A 12,049-nucleotide genomic window follows, 5' to 3' on the forward strand; every position below is an offset into this window, starting at 1 on the left:
GTTTGTCATTGTTATAACTCACCCTGGTGTGTGTTGGTATACAGGTGTCCTCACAGAAGCTGATGTAGGACGTCACAGCCTCTGTAAACTCATCCAGATTGTTGGTAGCCTTCTTGAAAACATCCCAGTCAGTACAGTCCAAACATGCCTGGAGGTTCTCAACAGCTTCACTAGTCCACTTCTTTGATGTCCTCACTACAGGTTTACAGAGCTTTAGTTTTTGCCTGTAAGCAGGGATCAGATGGACCATCACGTGATCAGAGTGTCCCAGTGGAGCGCGTGTGACGGCGTGATAGGCACTTCTAACTGTGGTGTAGCAGTGATCCAAAGTGTTCCCCTCTCTGGATGGACACTTTATAAACTGTAAACACTGACCAGAGTTAATGAAGCAAACTCACGGGGGGAGTAAAACGGTTTACAGTTAATGATAAGAAATTCCAGATCAGGAGAACAGTGCTGCTGAATCACTGTCATAGAGAGATAGAGATAGATAGATAGATCAAAAGTGGTTTCCCCTAAACCTGACAAGTCAATCTTACAGAGACTGTGTCTTGAATGAATGTTTATTATAATGTGTTCCAGTGGTAAGAAATAGAACTGAAAATATTACTTAGCTTTGCTGTGATGTGGGAGAATCGCTGAATTTGGGTGCGCACCAAGCCAACACATCCAGTGTTAAAATCAACTGACTCCTTTTGTGGAGAGAATAATGTGAGTAGTGCTCATCTAAGACACTACAGACATTTATCAAAGTGATGTTTCAACAAGATGAACTCGTATAGCACATTTTTCATTTCAGTAGGTGTCTCTGTTGTTTAAATGATTAGTATCATTAGCCATACCTGTCATGCTCATTATCCTTCCGTTTAATTTTACCTAACAACCAGAGCATGGTTTCCTTTTAAAGTAGCAAGGCACATTTTGAATACATGAAACCTGGGAAAGGGATTTGAGGACATATATATGAAATGGCTCGGCTCTCCGCACTGCAAGATCTTCACATCCACCAACAACACATGCAACACCATAGTTATTCATCTAAATATGTTTCACTGTCATGATTAAGAAATGGGTCTTCAGCAGTTGTGTGCAGCTCTTAGATCAGATGGTCCCTCAAATGTGAGTGAATGTTCTAGCTGCATGTTGTCTCGTGTGATGCTCTTCTCAGGAGTAAAGATCCTCTTCCGAGTGGGCCTGGTTCTGCTGAAATGCATGTTGGGATCCCAAGAGAAACTGAAGGCCTGTCAAGGCCTCTATGAAACAATGGAGCTGCTCCGAGCCATACAGCCGCAATACACGCAAGAAGGCTTCCTGGTGCACGAGGTACAGTTGTACTCCGTCACGGTGGTTGTCTCTGTTAGCCATTTTATTTTTTTGATCCAGCACCTACTGCATGCTCAGCTATCTTCCTCTTAGACTTTGGCCTCCTGTGGTTGCAGTAACAGCGATATAACAAGACTTAACCTCTAATGTGCTGGAATACTTCAACCAAAAAACACATTACTCATACTCATTCTCCCCTTGTGTTTCAGGTTATTGAGCTGCAGGTGTCTGAGAAAGACATTGAGAAGGAACACCATGCTCAGCTGCGGTGCTGGAAGGAGACTCACGGAGATCTACACTGTAAGTCCCCTCTCAGGATGCATGGTGCCAAGGCCATCATGGCTGCCGAACCGCCCAGCCGGCAGGACCTGAGACAGAGGCCCACCATCATCGTGCAGTCTCCCCTGGCACCCATGACAGACGGGGAGAAGTCAGAGGAGGTAAAGGGAAGTACAAAGACTAATGAAGAAAAACAGAAGAAAACAATCCCACCGCCGGAGAAGATCATTAATCCTTACCTTCCTTCCACTGGCCCCGACCCTCTCCTCAAACAGTTGACCGTACAAGGGTCCAATGAGAGTCTGAGCAGCGCAGAGCAAGACACTTACCTGTAGCGGCATAAGTATCACCAGTTTACTAACATAAATCATTCCATACAACCTTTACTAACCTGGCGGTGACACTCGTCATCAGAGTTGTCAGTGACATGACAAACCTGTCCATGGCGTAGTGTGTCTGTGGCAATCGTGACTGATAGGTTTTAGTAAAATGGCTATTTTTTTAACCATGACACTCCAGAAAAAGTGATGGAATTGGAACATTTGTAAAAGTAAACACATTTTCAAAGCTGGAAAAAATGCACTTTCTCAGCAGTCACTATAATACTACATTTTCTTTGTCATTTATGCATACAGGTTTTTGTTTCCTGCACTTTTAACTACTTAAATGCTCCGTACTTGTATAGCGCCTTTCTAGTCTTTTCGACCACTCAAAGCGCTTTTACACTACATCTGCATTCATACACTGAGCCTAAGTGCTCAAACGGAAACTAACATTCACACACATTCATACACTGGCGGAACAGCTGCCAGGGGCAAATCGGGGTTCAGTATCAGATTGAACCGCCGACCTTCCGATTAACGGCCAACCCGCGCTACCTCCTGAGCCACAGCCGCCCCTAAACTTAGTTCAGGGAAATTTTGCTTTAAAATAGGGGTACAGGATATGGTAAAAATATCCTATTGCAATTATATTGACAGATATTACGATTTGTGATATGATTCCCGATTAATGTAAATGATCATTTTTTTATCACTTGAAAAATCTATCACAGTCATGATGATGTGACATTTATTGGGGTCTGTACCAAACAAACATGTTCTCTTACATCTGGAGAACAAGATTTGTTGGCAGGAGTATCCCTGCGGTACTACAGTACTTCAATGAAATTATCTTTTTTCACATTTTACCTTCATCAAAAAAATGGCAGCATCTGCAATTTGGATATTTCACTTGGCCATATTGCAATTTTGATAATATTTCGAGTAATTGTGCAGCCCTACATTATTAGAATCTCAGAAATGTGTAATTGCCAGGGAGCAACAGATGCTGACTATGTGCTCTTTGCCCACATGTGTATAAGGTTTAAGCCTGTGGGAGTATGAAGCTATTAGCTTCATATGACTGAACATACACTCACTAACTCACAGTTAACAGCTACTGCTGCTATTTACCTCTTAAAAGCAGTGCTCTGATCATTTCCTTTGTTATAAATGAAGTCTGATTTTGTCTGAATAGATAAGGTATTTTCTAGAGCACTTTGCCTTTATAGTCTTCCTCTCTGCACACATTAGTCACTACATTGCCAACACACAGACATTCTGCTTTGCTAGGTTCAAGTCATACGCACTAATTTGCAGATGCACTTTTTATCGGTGTGTCTGTTTAGCACAGTGTTGGGACTGTTAATGCTGCCTCCACGAATTTGTCCTTGCTGCTGTTGAACACTTGAGGGCGTCCTGAGATTATCTCAGCCTCAGCGGTGACCAGTAACAAAAAGCTGTGCAACTCAAATGAAGGAAGAAGTGTGCAGGGAAATTCTGTGCCACTAAGCCAAAGATTTTTAATCCATATTTTTAAGATATATGTTGTCCAAGATACTATGTTTTTTTTTTTTACAACCATTCTTAAAGGTTTGTGGGTCCTTATAGACTGAAATATATCTGTTTTTTGTTTTGTTTAAGACAGCTTTGGGAGATGTTTTTTCTCTGTGACCTCAGAATCTAAACTCCAGTCCAAATACTCAATAAGTTGCTTTTTTTATTTCTTTTTTTGCATCCTAAACAAAGTAATCCCTCTGAAATGTGCTGGAGCACCTGGTGTTACCTTTGTTGAGAAAACTACTTTTTAAAAGCTTTTTAAAAAATCACAACTAAAAACTAATCATAAAGTTCAAGTGCAAATATAATCTTCAGCAGTTATTGTCTAATGGCATTATTTATCTGACAATGAATTGAAACAGTTTGTCATTTCAATCTGAGATGTTTCAATGAAGAAATTGTTTGTTTGGAAAAAGTCTTAATGAATTCTCTTGGCAATCAACATTTAACGCTCCCAGTCCGGGACATTCCTGTATCAGCAGTTACATGTGTAACTGTACATCAGAAAATTTGCTTTGTTGAGGGTTTTTTTTAATAGAAAACACGTGTGGGTATGTGTTGATTTTAAACACTGTGAGGATTTTTTCTAAAAGTATATGCGGTGGGTTCATTCTCTGTCCATTAGGAAGCACTGTTTACCTGCCGTGTCCTCTGAAGCTTTTAATATTAAGATTTTTTTTTTTTTTTTTTTTTTTTAAAGTTTGTTCTGATCTGGAGCTACAACATGGATCGCATTTCTATACTGTTGTGGAGATGGTGCCACTGAGCTTCAGCCAGGGATTCATATGCCTAGTTGCCCAGTAATTCTGAAGGATACTGGATATACAGGATGTGGTTTGCCATCTAAAAACTTTATGTTGATTTAAAAAAAAAAAAAGAAAAAAAGATTCTGTTTTAAAAACTAAGTATCTTCCATTAGGATAGGTACTTTGATACTAGTCATTGCAGTTATTATGTAACATTGATTAGGCCTAGGGCTTATAAATCTGCAACCTGCTGTTTTCATCAGATTTTATTTCTGATCTGTTTGATTTGAAATCAACTTCTCATGTCAACCAGCTGTAATACCAAATTACGATTAAATCTATACAATTTGAAACTCTTGTCTTTTTCATATCAGTTATATTTTCTCTTTCTGTACTGGCAACAGATTTCCGTTCTTTTCTCCTACATTTAATATTAAACAAAGAAAATGAGACCACACAGTCCTGGACTGAACAAGCGGGATTTCAATACACCCTGTGTTATCATTCAGCGCCCTCACACCCGCCCTCAATTGCCCACGCAGCAGCACACTTCCTTGGACACCTGTTTCTCCGGCTCTTTCAGCTCTTGGAGGAATTTGCATCTCAAATGGGGCGAATTCCCACAGCACCGTCCAAAGCGCCTCACCCAGCCTCACTTTGCCTTTGGTCTCTGAATGGAGTCTTCTGCGTGTATACAGGCCGCCTTCTTCTTCATCATCTTCTTCCTCAACAAGGTTCAGCTGCAGTCCAAGAACATGACAACCAAGAATGCTCTCCTCTACATTTTAATTTACCCAACCAGTGACACCCTAACACTGTTTCAATTTATTCAAGTACGAGATGGGTGCCTTTTGCGGATAATTGCATTACTATTTCCAGTTGAATTCTTATGGTTGCACTTTCATGTGTCCACACTTCCTCTCATTTTCTGTCATTAGAGAATACACTTGGCCGCAAAGATTAAATGTTGACTGGATTTTAATGTATCGCACCCAACAGTCTGATGATATCATTAAGATTTTTCCTCTTCTGTTTCTATTTCTGTGAAGGTTTTTGTGTCACTTGTGTGAGGATGCCTGTCATTAGAACATTTTTGTATTTCCGACTCCTCTCATCATCTCTTTTATGCCTTTCACTATCTGTAAACAATGCTTGCTTGTCCGCCCTTCCTCAGCCCAACTCCACCCTTCACCTCATTCCAGCCCCAACCCCACCCGACTACCCCCCACCTGTCTGTCTGTCTCTCCCTGTGCTCGTTGACATTCACTAGGTCCAAGCTTAGACTAGAGAGGGTGTAATGGGAGACTGGCTTTATGGCTAATCTGCAGAGGAGGAGGAGACGTGACCCAGACGTGCCCCCATAACCACACTGTCAGAAACAAGCAAAGTTGAATTTGTAGCTTTCGTAGTACAATAGCTTATGGCTTACTGGGGCAGTGTTGTATACAAGAACACCACAGTACTCTGTTGGTTTTTTGTGCTCCTTATTTGTACCTTCAGAAGTGCTATCATGATATACTAAGCGAATACAACAAACCTATAAACAATGGTATAATCCTATTGAGGACATCAGTGTACTCTTGGTGCGTTTCCCCTTCTCCCATTTTGGGGAGACCATTTCTTCCACTTCACGTTGCTGCTGAAGCCACATTTAGACTGAAAATAGGTCTGAATGTGGGGTTATGTTGGTGTGGACGTGTTGCTACAAGAGCTGGTGAGAAGATGAAATGTGATCCAGGAAGTCCAGTTTAAGCAGCACACCACATCCACGAGCTTTAAAACTCATCAGACACAGAAACACTAAACAGCAGTTTATTATAGTATGAGACAGGATTTTACAACTCCTGGAAAGTCATTGTGGTGTCCTCCACCTCCTGACACCCCCCCCCCCCCCCTCCCCCAGTACAAATCTGAACCTTCAACTACCAGAAAATATGCTGTGTCTTTTTATGGTGGCTCAAAAAATCACTTTTACCAATTATACTCTGGGATAAAATATTCTGGAGTCAAGAAAGAATCTCCACACTCAAGTTTTACTTTTTAGTACAAAGCTCATATACTGTAAACAGATATCTCGCACATTTGATATCCGTTTAAATACTCTAGCTGTTTATGGGGGACATGTGAGTATAGTGAGTTGGATAATCTCATGAGGACATATGTGTGAAGTGTCTGGGAGATTATAGTCTGGCTTCTTGAGCTGTAAAGCTCCTCTAAAGCTTTTTGGTAACATGGACTGAGGTTCTGCACCCTCAACCCCCATCATTCCCACTGTCCGAAGAAGGGATTAGAAGGGGTAGAGGTCAGGGACAAAAAACAAAAAAATACAAATGTGACACACTGATAATAGTTTAAATAGCCTCTGCAGTGTTCGTATGCATGGTGAGATTTTTGTCCAGTACAATACAATGCAATAATTGTGTGTCACAGGTAAAATAGTCCCTGTTTGGGACTTTCCCATCTTTTGGGAAAAGAAAGACTTTGATGAAAAGTTTCAAGTAGTGAAGCTGCACGTGTGGGACAGGAAGCACAGTCGAGGTGGAAGGTCTCAGGGGTCAAACAGATGCTCGTTCAGTGGACAGCGGACAGGATGTGTGTGTGTGTGTCCTTTTATGGTTCTCCTCAGCATAACAGTAGCTGGACATGTAGCCCTAATGATCTCAGATCCATCAGGTTTTTTGACACTGGGTTATGATTTGTAGTAGGAAATGATAATGCACACCTGTTTGGTTCCAGCTGGGGATCCCCCTGATCTCCTTTACAGCAAAGGCTTGAATGAATCATCATAAGACTGATTTACACTGCACACTGCATTGCAACTTCGAAGCCAAGTTATTGTTCCTGTCTAAGATACTTCAAACTGTTTTTCTGCTAAAAAAGTACATCACAGCAAAATTCCACTAAGACATTAATGTCATTGATTCTACCAGGGCAGAAATTTCAAAGTTACCTTTAAAAATATATATAAATGGTCCAAAGCCTGAATTCTAAAATACAAAAGATGAGCAGATATGCAGTGAAATGATGTGTGAAGAACTGTAGTTAAACCCTTCATGATGTCTGCCTGAGAGACCGTAGTTTTAAGTCAGTGCAAAGGTCATGTTTCTTTCTACTTAACAATATATATAAAAGCCTTTCCTCTCACTTAAAGACCTGGAAAAGTCGTACATTTAGTTGTTTTTTCAAACTTTGATCACTCCGAGTCTCTGTACCGTGGTGTTGGGCAGTCAGTTTTTTCCCCGGCTGCTACTGACCATGAATACTACTAACTACTAATACTCTTCTGGTTAAAGATCACATGTATTTTCTGGCTATTTTTTCACTTGTTTATAGCATGTTTGAAGTTGGGCAGGCTCCTGGTTCCACATTATACAACCTCCAGACCTATCAGGTTTTCTGTTTTAGGGACCTTCTTGTGACCTATGAACTGCTGAATAGCCCTCCCCCCTCCTCTTTCAGTCTTTCAATTTCCTGCAAAGGGAATTAGGTTTTAAGACCTATTGGTTTGTCTCTGTGTTTAAATGTGCATGTTTTTTATATGTTTATTTGATTTGTACAGAATCTTAATTCATTTTATTAATGAATGAATATATATGGTTTATAAAAATCTGTTTCAGTCAGTCACAAGTACAGAAAAGTGTTCTACCAAGTATTGGATTGTTGTTGCATGTTGTTGAACTGGGTTCTCAGGCATGTTGCTGTCAGAGGATGGTGTATTATCAGTCATTTGAAATACAGAGCAATGCTTCATGACTTTAAAATAATCACAGCAGCAATTGTGGTTAAACCATTTTGGATATGATTACAGTAATTGAGGGTATTTACCCGGTGCACATTTAATACATAATTAAATTGTAAATCAGATACCCCAAAAGATGTATCCTCACAGAATAAAGAACATGTTATCATAACCTCATGTGTTGGTTATGAAATAAGAAAGAATGTCTGCAACACATTATGAATGAAGCTGCCTTTCACCATATAATTGGTACTGTTTGTGTTACATGTTTTATCTCTTCACCAGGGATGTTTGTTAGCTCGGCGCTTCTGTGTTGGTGTGTTTTCCACTAATCTGTATTGATCTGAAGTCACTTCCTGCCATTGTTGTCACATCCCCACTGTCTCCTCTCTTCCCGTCCATCTAGTCCCCTCTTTCCCTGTCAAGGAAGCCAGAGACTACAGAGGAGAGAGGATACAGGGTGGGTGTGTGAGGAGGGGGGGAGAGTGTGTGTGTGTGTGTGTGTGTGTGTGTGTGTGTGTGTGTGTGTGTGTGTGTGTGTGTGTGTGTGTGTGTGTAGGGAGGGGGGGGGGGATGCTATGAGAGAGAGAGCGATAGTGCCCTGGCCCCGATAAACCTGGGCCAGACTTTACTGCACAGGCTGATATTGATAATGAGCAGGAAAAGCACGAGCAGCCCACAGTTTACAGTAGCCTACAAGATCAAATCAGACCAACAAAGTCAAGAATTGGAAGTTTTTCTTGTAAGAGAGAAAATAAGATGTGAACAATATTAAGCTTGGAGTCAAACGTCCTTGTGCCTGCCTGCAGGAAAGCTCCAGAGATACTGAGCACCAAAGTTTCCAGCTAACATTAATTCAAGGGTCATTTGGCTTATGACAACGTGGATCTTTGTGTAAGAACAACTTTAATCCACTTAACTGCTGAAATCTGCAAACGCAGCAACATCACCAAAAAGAAGTTGGATGAGGCAAGAAACACAAGCAGTCAGATGATCATACAGGTCTTAAACAAACTTCCCAGTTTGGCCAAACTGTCCTGAGCATCCATCACAGACTGACACAAACCAGACATAAGCCATCTTCCTGGTTCAACTTTAAAGCAACATGTAGTAATTTTATCTTAAAAGAACAGCTTCACAATTATTTTGATTGTACACGGACTTGAAAAATGGAGAATGGCGTCTTTTTGTGTGTTCGCAACATTCTGTCTGGTTTCTTATTATAAGTAATCATGTGAACAGCTGTCCATATTACGACACTGATGTATAAGTGAATAGCACTCGTAAACTTGAGGCACCAAATCGCAAACAAACACCAATTCTTGCTAAATTTTACTTTAATCTACCGTAGCTGTGCACAGACACAGCTACGGTTACCTTCACGGTCCTTTCAGGGTTACTACAAAACAAAGTGTTTTAAATAACCTGGTTAAACTTTTAGCTTGTTTACATCCTATCTGACGTTCTCCCCATCGGATAGGATCTGAGTCCAATGTATAAACTAATAGAAATGAAGGACAAATCCACAAAAATAAGATAACCCAAATTTTCCTTTGAATAGAGAAGCTGCCTTTTTGGTTTGGAAAGTACAGATTCAACAACAAATCTTAACCTCTTAACGTACCCACGGGCCGTCAGGGTATGTGCACACAGCAACTATGTTAGCTTCATACTCATATGATACTGTTTGAAAGCTAAAATCCTTGTGATTTGACCCATGTAAACCATTTCAACATACGATCACCACAGGGGTACAATCATCGCCTCTGTCAGACCAGCCAGTACAATCAAAAGTGACGCGACTCACCTATGAAGCCTCATAGTAATCCACCGATCGATTATAATCCAACTCGTTATGTTGTCAAAGGTCCAGACGATCCAATCCAGTAAAAACATTTAGTCCAAAACACATTATTCCATCACTAAATCCCCAGGGACGGCTGTGGTATCGCAGACGTGGCTCGTATGTCATTATAACCGTAATAACTCCAATTTGAATGTAAACAACTACAATAGCTTGTATTAAAGGGGCATTATGTAGTTTCCAGCGGCCACTAGCGGTGCGGTTCTAAGATTGCAACCTGCATGCAGTCTGTGGCTTTTCACACAGACATGTTCAGGGTCTGTTACCTTTAGTAAACAAATCGCTCCACATTTGCTTTTTGCAGGCTAAATCCACAGTGGTACACATGATAGTAACATGGGTGGCGTTAGTTGGTGAAGTAATATGCAAAGTAAACGTTATATAACTTTGCACCGGATAACATTAGCAACTGCTCGACGTTAGCCGGCGAGCTAACGTGACTTTCTCTGTGTTTCTCCAGCTTTATTAATACTCACTTTGTTTTTACTCGACATCATCTGAACCTGTTTGGTCTGATGGGCCTCAGCACATAAACCTTTATTGTTGTTTTGTATCCTTACGTGGAGTCTGTGTTTTGCTGTGAGCCGGTTGTTTTATGGTGTTGTCGCTGTAGCACGAGAGAGGCTCTGGAGAGCGCACAGGGCTGAATCCGACCCGGAGACCTCACATTAAAAGCAGAATATTGGCTGATGCAAGCAACAGAGAAAACAGGCGTGTGCTTCATTTCTAAGTTACTTTTGAGCCCATTGACAATAAGGCAATGAAAATTTGATTTATTAAAATCAAAAACTTACATATAGCCCCTTTAAAATTAGCCTCTGAACTCTAACCTTTCGACTGACAGCTAATTCGCCCCAATAGGAGCTTGCGCTGTAAGAAAGGGCCAGGACCTATTATTTGGTGGGTAGGCTGAGCCAATTGCAAGCAATTGTGCCGATGACTGGCACTTCGTGTAGCCAATAAAACTATGCAAATAACGATATACAGCTTTAAGTAGGAAGTTCATGATCTACCATCAAAAACCATCGAGCTACTGGCTAATACGGAACAATGCAGCAGCTGCCTGCCACCATGGGGTGGTGCTGTTTTAGAAAAAATACGCTGAGACATACACTCAGAAAAACCTGTGTAAAATAAATTTTTCATGGTACTGGTATGCAATTTAAACTAGGATTAGGTAAGGCTTTATGCTGTGACCCTACAGTGTTTTCCAGCTAATAAGTCCCAGCTGTAGTTGTCTGCATGCATTTGTTAGCAAGCATTTTCAAGCGGAAATGAAAAATATATTAGTTGTGTGTTTAAACTTATATTGATCAATTCCAGTAGTCCACAATCATTCTGACTTTTGGGTTAGACACTCCAGAGTGTTCTCTTTCAGAGAAGCCCAAAACCATGTATTTACTCCAAATGGTTCAAGAACTACATTAAATTTACTTTGGATATGCCTTGAATAGGCGTTTTGCATGAATTTTACAGGACTGTTAAGACGTTAAAAATGTTAGTGACACTCACACATATTAGGCTGCAACATATAGCCAGGATCCATTTGTGTGTGTGTGTGTGTGTGTGTGTGTGTGTGTGTGTGTGTGTACTTGAGAGGGAGAGAGTAAGGGATGGATGTTTTAGCACACATCAGTGAGTGACCTCATTGCCTGTTATAATTGAGACTAATGACAAAAGCATATGGGCGTCCTCTCTGGGGTTTGCGGTTACAATAGCTTATTGTATTGCATCCACCGTAGTCATGGGTGTTACATAGTGTGTGAACTTGTGGGATCGTGCGAGTGTGTTTTGCATGTGTGTATGTGTGTGTCCATCTCTCAACCTTGAAACTAAACTGGAGGCTCTTGTTTCAAAACTCTGTGAAGTTCGGACAGCCATAAAAGTCTATAAAACAGTTCATGTTACAGGTGAAGGATAACAGACTTGAAAGCTTTTTTAAATCCTGCAGTGCTTTTAGAATAATTCAGTTTTCTAGTCTACCTCCTGTTCTCTGACCCGTCGCTGTTTCACATGATTTTGTGAGTAATCAGTCTCACATCTAAGAGGAGTAGGCTACAGCAAAGGTGTCCTGCCTGCTGGACATCCCCCACAGGAAGAGGGAAGTGTGGGTACAGGTTTTAATGTAGCTTTCTGGTGTTTAGACAGCACGGAGGCTCTAGATTTTATCACTGTTCATCAAAAACGAGCATGATCTAAATTCAGAATCTAGTGTGCA

At 40.9% G+C, this 12,049-nt stretch overlaps 1 protein-coding gene across 1 annotated transcript in view; it reads left to right on the top strand.

The window, feature by feature from the left end:
• The window catches only part of tbc1d10ab (TBC1 domain family, member 10Ab), an 8,959-nt gene extending 6,583 nt beyond the window's left edge, over positions 1–2,376 (top strand). Inside the window, exons 8-9 of the mRNA XM_046067734.1 lie at positions 1,169–1,323; positions 1,533–2,376. Coding sequence (XP_045923690.1) covers positions 1,169–1,323; positions 1,533–1,937 — 560 coding nt within the window. The 3' untranslated portion in view covers positions 1,938–2,376. The remainder of the gene's footprint in view (positions 1–1,168; positions 1,324–1,532) is intronic.
• Positions 2,377–12,049: the final 9,673 nt, after the last annotated feature.

This window comes from Micropterus dolomieu, linkage group LG13, assembly GCF_021292245.1.
Source record: "Micropterus dolomieu isolate WLL.071019.BEF.003 ecotype Adirondacks linkage group LG13, ASM2129224v1, whole genome shotgun sequence".
Taxonomy (NCBI): domain Eukaryota; kingdom Metazoa; phylum Chordata; class Actinopteri; order Centrarchiformes; family Centrarchidae; genus Micropterus; species Micropterus dolomieu.